A 10,432-nucleotide genomic window follows, 5' to 3' on the forward strand; every position below is an offset into this window, starting at 1 on the left:
TCTGGCCTGTTAGATGGAATTAACAGTATCAAATATTAACTTAATTTAAAAAACAATTGATGTAAATATCAGTGATGAGTGGAATGTGATATTTAGTATTGATATTTCTGAATTATATCAGCCATAAAGTCTGTCTGAAAAAGGGGGTATCTTGTGGAAAGACTAAAGTTAAATATAAATACAACTGTATTTTATATCTATTGCTTCGAAACAAAAGTTGTGATGCACAGTATTAATTAAATAAATATAACGTGTATCATTTTTCTTGATTTTCTTAATGGCCCGCAATGGGGGGGGAATTAAATTTAAACAACAATTCAGAAAATAGATTAAAAAAAAATATCCATAGCAAATGTGTGTACAGTCAAATATTTTTTATAACCTTTCAATGAAAATCACAAACAGTACAACAACAACGGCCCAAAAAATTTCAAGGCAAATTTGTGGCAAATCTGTCTGGGTTCATTTACCCCTCAGCCTGATCTTCATATACAGAGCCAACACATCCTGAAATCAGTAAATGAATGCCAATATTTCATTTCAATCAAGCACAACTTTAGAATTATGACATAGAAAGTTAAATTGGACTGCAAATCCAGATGTAGTAATACTTTCTTTAAGTCTGAGTTTGTTACTACCCCCCATGTCAGCGTCTATTTGAAAACATCAGAAGGAAAGTTTGGAGTGAACATACCCAGCTCATGAACCATTCAGAAAAAGTAATATTTTCACATTTGGCACCAACATACTTGCTTGGCCGGGATATGTAGAAAAATACTTGAACAGGTATTACAAAACCAGAGAAGATGGAGAAGATAAGGTACGGCTGTCTATGATAATGTTGTGTTCCACAGTGCAAAAAAGAAAAAGAAATCATTTAACATGTTGACATAGCAGGAAAATAAAAACAAATCAAAGTCACAGATTCTGAAACCTTCAAGCTTAAAATTCTGGAATGTTGAATCAGATTAAACGTCTCCATGGCAACAGATTCCAATATTCTAATGGGAAATTCACAGCTACTGTTGCCATGACAACAAACTGCAATCATCTTCCATCGTATGCTTCTACGGTAAACCTATTTGAAGTAGAATTAATAATATCAGATTATTGTGTCACTTTGAAAATCCTTCCAGCCTGATGCAGCTTCCACGTCAGAGGGTTAACATTATTTCTGAATGGTGTTCACATCAGCACCAAAGCTTAAATAGTGACTGGAACAGAATTGTCCCCGACAGTTGTGTTAAATCAAACCAATTGCCGAGCAAGTAATAATAATCAAAATGTCAGAAAAAATTCTGAGCTGTAAATATGCCTATCATTGTAACTGAACCAAAGCTGAATGATAGTGCTATTTTTTTTTCTGAGAGGCCTCATCTTCAGCTCAAATTTAAAGGTCTTTTTATCTGTCAGGTTTATAACAAATGGCTTTATTATGCAGCCCACATGAGGTTTTTCGTTAACTAAAGCAGCTCTCGTTCTACAGCGCCTACATAAACCAAATGCATCAGTTTTTTCAAAGGAATATCCATGTGGGTGGCAGGGCTTTGGAAGTGTTGAAATTAGGTTTTCTTTTACATTGAAATAAATTAATTTTACTCCTTCAGTGTAGCACTATGGAATCCCAAAGAAGCAAATGGCATTAAATCAATATAAAGGGAGATTGATTTAACACAGGTTGAATTATTGCTCGCTACCTGGGTCAGTGAGGTGACATACGGATTAAGAGGATTGAACAAGACAACAAATAAGAAGCCGATAAAGTGGGAGGAAAAAAACAAATCAAAGTTGCCATGTACATCTATTATTGGCAAACCTCCAAAAAGCTAAAAATAATTCGTTGTATACACCAAGTCATGTGACTCACACACGTTTTCCAAGTTGCTGCATCTGTTTGAAAAGGGGCAACAGAGTTAGCTGTTGGATCTTCCTGTACTGCAGGTTACACAGATGATTTGCACTTTAGGACAGATTTCTTTCTTTTTTTTTTTTTTTTAAAACCCACAAAAACAGAACAGAAGCAATAAAAAATGGTAATGCTTCTTGGCCATTTAGACCTTACTGGCCAGTCATTATCAAGCTCCACTGGACCCTCAGGCTGAGTTCATTAGATACCAGCAGAGATACCGTCAGATACCAGATCCATGTTTTTCCACAATCAGCAGCTCCTTTTCAGTCCTTGTGACTCTTCCCTTTGGGCTTCTCGTCATAGGAAACTCCATACTCATTTACTCTGGTCTTGTCCACGGGGTAGAGCCTAGCGGAGGGAGGGCAGAGATTTATGGAATCAAACTGATGCACGCGTTTTGTTGGCGCTTGGTGAATGTGTGTGTGTGTGTGTGTGTGTGTGTACTCTGGGCGAGTGTCTGCGTACCATCTCTGGTAGAGGTAAATGAGAAACACCACATCGTCTCTGAAACAGGCCAGTCTGTGAGACGTCGGCATGGTGATGATGAAGGCAAACACGTCGTCGATGAAGGTGTTGAACGCCTGGTAAAGATCAACCACTGTCAACACTACTCTCCTGAAAAAGTGGACTGTGGTTTATTAATTGGTTTTACGGATCATCACTGCAGCCTGATCAAACATGTACAGTTGAAACGGTTCAAAACAATAAGAAACCATCTCACAAAGAAAAATTTAAATGTTGAATTTGGAGCACACTGTCCTTTAATGTTAATAACAGCAATTTTTTAATACTACTTTAAGCAAATAATTCGGCAAAACTGTGACCTTACTTTATACATGAAGGCCTTCCAGGGCAGATGAGCTACAGACTTCAGCTGTTCAATGAAGAGCAGAATATGCAGGCAAAGTATTTAGAACACATGCAACATCTTAAAGTCATTTCTGCACATTAATAGTTCCGTTTGAAAGTGGCCCGCATACAAGTATTCTCGTTTTAAAAGACACAACTCACCTTATAGTTGACAAACAGTTGAGGAAGCATGAAGAGGAAGCCAAATGCATATACACCTGCAACAGACAAGACAGCCAGAATTTAAAAAAAAGTTATTTTTAGTGCCACGTTTGTAATGAACATGCATTTGTGGGATGAACAGTAGAGCTGCGGATTATACAGCTTGTCACATTCCTGCTACTCAGACACAAATTTACTGTGCATCAGTGAGTTGTGTTGCACAAAAATCAACAAGTGGTGGTATTTTCTGTTTATTTGGTCACTTAATTCAGATGAAAAAAACAACATTTATCGAATTTTATTGGATTATATTTTACGTATAAAGAGACAGTGGCACCGTTTTGCCAGATTCTTGTTTTTAGTCATATGTATCAGGGGCATAGCAGAGCTTACCATTCACTAAACTGTTAATCAGCCACGAGTACCAACTGAAAGATAAAGATGTAAAGATTTAGAAAAGTGAATAAATCAGCATCGCATGATAAAACTAGTGAGGAAATTATAAATACAGACTCTCACCTCTTATATCGTAGGAATATTAGTGCATACACTGCCCCACCAATACACAGTGGGTAAAGGAGGTACGAAAGATACTTCATTGCCTGCAGAAAAGTAAACTCGCGTTACCTTGCGGGCTTATATACAATCATCCAAGTATTGTTGGTTAAAACCTCATGGCCATGTGACTCTGCTGTGTCTTACCAAAGTGTCGTATTCTTCTGTCCTTCTCTCCGACTCGTCCATTTTCCCAAACTGCGTCACAGAAAATAAACGTTAAAAGGGTTAACACTTGTTTCTCTCCAGACAGCTGCTGGCAGATAGTCACACACAGGAGTCACACAGATAAGAGTCACTTCATTTACCACTGACAGTTTGGTGCTATGCTTCATGCTCCATCTACTTTTCCACCGGGGACGGTGAAGCTCAGAAAGATTACACTACCAGGCAGATGCACACATACCAGGAATGTTGGTTTGCCTCCTTTCCAGGAAACCTGAATCTTAAAGGCTTTCTTCACTTTCCAGACCTGTAAATAATAAGCAAAACGTCTCATCCATGCATTCCTCTATATAAGGTTTTGAAGTGCGTCTGCGGTCGGTAATTGTGCACTCACTTCAATCATTGAGCCGATCCCAGCAGGTATGAGGACCAGCAGGCTGGTTTGCTCATCAAACAAGTAGAGAAATATAACTATGGTACTGAAACATCGCCACAGCACTGAAAGAAAAAAGCATCACAAAACAAAATGTGATACATTTTCTGATACAGTGAGTGATTCTAATGACTCATGTAACTGGTGATTGTGGTCTTAAAATCCAGCTTACCTGCTTTGCTGGACATTCCCACCATGCTTTTCTTCTGCTTCCAGAAGCTGATGTCGTTCTTGAAGGCCAAAAAGTCAAACAGGAGCTGCAAGCAGTCACAGACACGAAGAAAGTTACCGCCCAACAACACAAGAAGGTAAAAGTTTGCATCAAGAAATAACGTTGGCACATATTCAAGTCTTGAGTGCTACGTACAGTTTCCCAATAACTTCATGTTTTCATTGTGGTGGCTGCGCACTACATAAATAGAAACTAGTTTGTTTTCTGTACAGGGCAAGAACAGGAATAAATGTAGTTCTCACACAAATGTTTCATACTTCATTCATACTCTATTTTCTCTGTATTGGCTCTCTGAAGCTGTCTGAAAAATATATGTAGAATAATTTTCATCCTTTTAATATTAAAATTTTTTTTTTTTGCATACCTAGCTTATGATTAAAACAATTTAAACTACAAAAAACCTGTTTAGAGAATTGGATTAAAAAAAGGGGCAAAAACTGATCAAACAGTTAAAACGGTAACATGACGAGAACGAAAAGTGGTCAAAACTCACAATGGCTAAAACAATCAGACCAGCTGAATCCGTTAAAGGAGGCTCAAAAGGTTAAAACTGCTAAAAATGGTTACAAATGCTAAATTAATTCTAAATTGTAGTCATGAAAAGTCATGAATGCACGTTTAGCAGGCGAAAGCTACATCGACAGACTACATGAACAACTTCATAAGCCTTTTATGATTAAACGTGTTTTGTGGCTCCTGAAGATTTTTTTCTTTTTCATTTGGTGTAAAGTGACAAAAATAGTTCTTTTGATGGGGAAAGGTTGCAGACGTTTCTACAACCGTGAAAGTCAGACTCACATGGAATGCGGCGACAAAGAAGGTCAGAGCCAGGAAGTACAGGTTGGTGTCCACGAAGATCCCCTTGATCTCATCCGCATCCTTCTCAGTGAAACCTGGACAATATGAAGACAAACACCAGTTCAACGAAGTGCAGAAAGACCTTTAAGTTCAGAGGTACAGAGATTAGAGCCGCACCGAATTGCTGGAGAGAGTAAACAGCATCTTGCATGTGGATCCAGAATCTCAATCTTCCCAGAGAGATGGAGTCGTAGGAGATGGTGAGAGGGAGCTCGCTGGAGGTGCTGTTGATCTCCTGTGAACCCACAGACCCCCAAAAACTGATGGAAATTGAAATGGCAACACGTCCGTGTCGTCATACGCTTTAATGTTCAAAAGGAAGTTGGTGAGTGAGTTATCAGGCCGGAGTCGGTGTCCTCTCATCAAGTTCAGGAAGAAAATATGATAAATAATATAAGATACAGCGTATTTGAAACTCCACCACTGGGACTACCTGAGCCGGGGGTTGCAGTGCGTTGCGTAATACAAATTTCAAAAGTGAAAACTTACCACAAGGTCCTTGACTCGGTTGCTGAGCTCATCGACAAACAGCAGAGGTAGATACACCATCTTCTTTCCATTCTGGAATCTAAAAACGAGCAAATGCAACACTTGATGCTCTCTGGCCTTCATTTCCCGTCACGCCGGTGGCTTTCGTAATCCGCCATCAGTCGAGCCTATGAGAGCTTGTGTCTGCGACATCTTACACTCTGAGGTATCTGTGGACGTCACTCGGGAGGCTTTCTCTGTCGAAAACGAAGTGGTCGCCGACGATGTTGAGCGTGAGGCGAGAGCGCCAGTGGGACACCGGGTGATCGGACACGGAGCTGGCCCCTCGTCCCGCAGCAGGACGACCAGGCTGTCTCTTCTTCTGGGCCCCTTCTTCCTCGCCCTGCGTGATCAGGGAAACCCACGTGAACCCGTCGCTTCCAAGGCACAGGTTGACGACGGGCTTAAACATATTGAGAGGAAGTGGCGATACCTGTGCTTGATCCTCTCTTGATATGAGAGAGATTTCAGGTGGCTTGGGGATCATGTAGGTGGTGAGCTGGGCCACCAAGTGCACCTGTCGGGGGTCCTGCCACGGACTGACTCCAGCTTGATGGACAAAGACCAGTGCATATAAAGTTCCATTGTTCCGGGTCTTCTTGGGGAGAGACACATTGACAATCCTAGAAAGTACAGGAAAAAAGTGATGGAATGAGAGGGCAAATACGCTCATGTTAAAAATGAAGTGACAAACCGAACGATGGTCTTTTCTCTGACAACGAGATGAATTTTGTCAGGATTCGCCAATGAAATGAAACTGCCTACGTACGCATCGGCACCTGGTCCGATAGTTAAGCTACTGCAGAGTTCAGTTTGTCAGCTTTGAGTTTATATTAATAACAAATCAAGCTATGATGTCTTGAAGGTCTCGAAACGCTGTAACTGCCCCTCCTGATATACTGGAAGATATTATTATTAACATCCTTTGGTGCTGCTGGAAGCAGGTTGCAGCACTACAGCTTAATATAGCATGAAAATGTTCTCAGTTACTTCACTTAATGGTGGAGAAAATGTCAAGTGGCTGCAACGTTACACTGAACTGTTCTTGTACGACACACTTTGCTCTGATGCTCACAAGTGGAGCAGAAGTACATAGATGTCCCTTGTGAAATACATCTGTGAAAAGTGAAAAGCTGAATAAAAGCAACTCAGTGGAATATGTTAGCTTTTTGGCATAATCTTTTCGGTAAACCATTAATGACAACGTGACATTTTCAGTGCTTGTTTCGATGTGGCGCCGTCTCTTTAAGTTCAGACACTTATCTGTCGGTCAATGACTGGAGCACAAAAAAAATAAAAGTACATTTTCAGTTCTTCAATTGAGTGGGAACAAATATTGCCAAGTAATACTTTGTTTATGCAGCATGGGACTAAAAAAAATTTACCGTCGCGAACGAAAGCCGATTTCACTTAATGAACGCAATATCACAATTTATTCCGGTGAGTACAATACAAAAAAAGAGCAAGTTTATTTTTGAATTTAATCAAGACTGCAGCCATGTTGAGTGGCATCAGATCTGCTTAAGTGAGTTTTCTGAAACCTCCCGTTTGGATTGATGCATTTTTACCACCCGGAAGTGGGAATGGACTCATGAAAACACTGGTGAACCAAAAGTCTTCAATGTATAAGTTATTTGTACGAGAAAGATCCTCATCAAACAGATGGATACCAACCTTTCAAACTTGCTGCTGACATCAAAGTTCTCCTCTTGATGGATCAGAGTATGACCTCCATCGGCATTTGACCGCAGCGCAGTGAAGACACTCAGCTAAAAAACAGGAGGGGAGAAAAAAAAAAAAAAATTGCATTTATTATGTAAACTTGGCAAATCCGTTGCTTAAGCCATCAAACAACGATCCACGCCACCAACCTGGAGTTTGGGGTTTCCCGCAAGGAAGGGTGTGATGCAGTTTTCTCCCTTGGGGCTGTCGCAGGGCTTGGTGTACACAATCCCGTACATCACCCAGCAGGTGTGGAGCACATACACCACAAACACCCCCACGATCAGAGAGGTGAAGGATGTTTTCAGAAACATGATGCCCGCTTGGTGTCGTCGTCTCCCTCAGCTAGCTGCGCAGCGGGGCCATATGTCTGGAAATTATAGGCGATAGCAGAGGTTAAGGTACAGAGTTTAAAAATGATGCTGGAATTTTAAACTGCTGGACATTTATCCATCAACTTTGGTACCGCGTTGTTAAACCTAGGAGCAGTAGAGACAATCTTATGAAAGTACGAGTGACTGGACAGGCCAGCAGTCAACTTCTGTACTTGAAGACAAAGTGACCACTAGAATCAGACACGTTATCTTTTTCTTAGTTTTGATTCCCAGGAGCACTTAACAGACCGTTGGCGACAGACGTTTGCAAATTGGCTTGAATAATGTGCAGGATTTGTTGTATTCTTAAACACCAAAACTAACTTTCAGTTAAAAGACAAACACCAGCACAGTAGAGTTTAATAAAACTGAAGATTAGTAAAACAGAAAACGGTCACATTATAAATATTTATCACCTGCCACAAAATGATGGGAAAGCTATTTTATGTAATTTTGCAAAATGAATAATTCAAGCACATTGGCCACTTGGGTTCAAATTTACATTAAATGAGAGGTGGTTCAGTGATTAATGCCGTAACCGCACAGAAGGCAGATCCATGGTCAGACCCTGTTTGAGTCTAGCCTTGAAACTCCTGTTGCTTCTGGTCACTCTGCATTTCCTCACACAATCCAAAAACATGCACTTCCCAATTTCCCATGGGCGAGAATGTTAATTCATGTGACTGGAAGTCTTGTTCAGGGTGTATGATTCCTTCAGCCAAAGTCTGCTGAAATCAGCTCCAGTTCCCCTCACCCTTACATAAAGATGTGAAGACGATTAATGGGTGAAACAGCTCTTGAGGAGTAATCAGTCATGCTGATTATTTTCTGTGGTTTATGGCTTATATTATTCTGTGTTTCGGTTAAGGATACTACAGAATACATACTTTACCCCTCTTAAGGCGAGGCAAACATATTTATAGGGCATCATTCAGGCACAAGGCCCGTCATAGTGCTTTATAAAGAAATGAAAGAACGAAACTTTGTCTATTGTGTACTTTAATTATGTAAACTATCCCATGTAAGAAATATTTGTTTTTGAATATGTCTGGTTTCATTCATTCACTAGAACTTGCTCTTCCAGTTATTCCATTGTTATGTTCAGCAGACGGTTTCCAGTCACGTAAATGAGCGTCACATTAAATTCCATTGTGATTATATGTTTGGTTAAATGGAATTTTTTGCAGCTGTAGTTACCACTTGAGGAAATAGTGTGAACACATTTAGCATGTCCTGGAAGTTAATTTCAATACAAGTACCAGGGATTTGTTCATTTGGCTCAAGTGAAAGTGAACTGATAGATTGATGGAAGTGTGGAGGCAATCAAAGTCCTTTTCCTCATTCAAGTAGAGACATTTTAGAAAATGGAAACAGATGTTTACATCGTTGAATCTCTTAAGGTTTTGCTCGCTCGATTGCTGTGGACAATCGAGCAGCTGTATTCTCCTCACGGTGTCAATGATGCATGATGATTTTACACGTGCATTTCTTTCAACTATCACACGTTCAGCCATGTAGATAAAGAATAGAGACGTTACCGGTGTTTTAAATGCGTCAGGTTGGCGGTGACAGGACTCTCTCAGCTGGATCATTGGCTGCGCATCAGTCCGTTCACTTCCCCGATCATCGCTTTTTCACACTCCTCCGCTGTTTCTGTCTTCATACATTTGACGCTTATTGGCCCGTCCCCTTCTTTGGGTAGGAAACAAGACCAGACAAATCCAGAACTGATTGCAGAAAGCGTGAGGTGGCTCAAGTCTCCAGTTCCGACATTCACTTCCTGGTTGGAATGCTGGACGAGACTTGCAGGAAGTATCGCGAGATCTCATATCACAAAGCTGCATGAAGAAGAATTTTGAACGAGACCGAGTATTTTGACTGAAATTACCTCCGCAGCCTTATTGTTGATCATACTACTATAAAGTATTATGGGGAGTAAAAGTAGGTTCATGCTGGTTTCTTCTCATAGTGCATAAACATTCATTTGAGGCTATTTGGTGACTCTAAAACCCTGATCCTCAATGTATGTGACTGTTTGACTGGTTTCCATGTGTCAAACTGGAGGTCCGTCCATAGTGTGAATGGTCTTTGCTCATATTCAGGGTCGCCTCCAGGATAAAGTATTATATGAATGGATGTATTCTGTATTTACTTTGTTGTTAAGTCAGAAGTCTGCATGGTGGAGCAGTGGTTTGTGCACTCGACGGAGGTCATTGGATCGAATATCAGCCAGGTATTTCCATGTAAAGTTTGCATGTTTCCTCTGGATACTCTGGTTTCCTCCCACAGCCTATAAATGCCATCATTAATATTAACATCGAGCAAAACAGAGAATCCGGAGATTGTAAACACAGAGATTGCGTCCCTAACTTGAGCAGTCCTGTCTAAAGGAATGATTCGTTTTTTCACAGCAATACAAAGCTACCCTAAAGACCTTATTGAATTTGTTTGTCTTTTATTTAAATTTCCCAGTCATCGGTAAATGAGGAAAAACTACTTCTGACATGTAAATCAAACCCTATCTTAGCCACAACACAACAGAAGAACCCTATGGATACATATCTGAACACAAAGTACATTCGTTGTGTTAGAATGGAAGATTTTAGTATGAACACATCTTGGGTTAATGGTCATTCAAGGCTGAA

At 40.3% G+C, this 10,432-nt stretch overlaps 1 protein-coding gene across 1 annotated transcript; it reads right to left on the reverse strand.

Moving 5' to 3' along the window:
- Nucleotides 1–359: 359 nt before the first annotated feature.
- Nucleotides 360–9,544, reverse strand: clptm1l (CLPTM1 like). The gene is made up of 18 exons (XM_080515469.1): nt 9,326–9,544; nt 7,563–7,783; nt 7,366–7,460; nt 6,125–6,314; nt 5,850–6,034; nt 5,653–5,731; nt 5,281–5,398; nt 5,104–5,198; nt 4,246–4,330; nt 4,035–4,138; nt 3,882–3,947; nt 3,623–3,673; nt 3,440–3,522; nt 3,314–3,348; nt 2,921–2,976; nt 2,739–2,783; nt 2,375–2,490; nt 360–2,257 (listed from the first exon to the last, which is right to left on the reverse strand). The coding sequence occupies exons 2-18, from the start codon at nt 7,725–7,727 to the stop codon at nt 2,173–2,175; spliced, it is 1,653 nt and encodes a 550-aa protein (XP_080371595.1). The 5' UTR covers nt 7,728–7,783; nt 9,326–9,544; the 3' UTR covers nt 360–2,172.
- Nucleotides 9,545–10,432: the final 888 nt, after the last annotated feature.

Source organism: Blennius ocellaris, assembly GCF_963422515.1.
Source record: "Blennius ocellaris genome assembly, chromosome: 20".
Taxonomy (NCBI): domain Eukaryota; kingdom Metazoa; phylum Chordata; class Actinopteri; order Blenniiformes; family Blenniidae; genus Blennius; species Blennius ocellaris.

Coding starts and splice junctions, on each gene's coding strand:
- clptm1l (XM_080515469.1), bottom strand. CDS start 7,727: ATGTTTCTGAAAACATCCTTCACCTCTCTGATCGTGGGGGTGTTTGTG. Junction 3,948..4,034: donor GGATCGGCTCAATGATTGAA/GTGAGTGCACAA, acceptor TATTATTTACAG/GTCTGGAAAGTGAAGAAAGC. Junction 2,258..2,374: donor ATTTACCTCTACCAGAGATG/GTACGCAGACAC, acceptor TCCCTCCGCTAG/GCTCTACCCCGTGGACAAGA.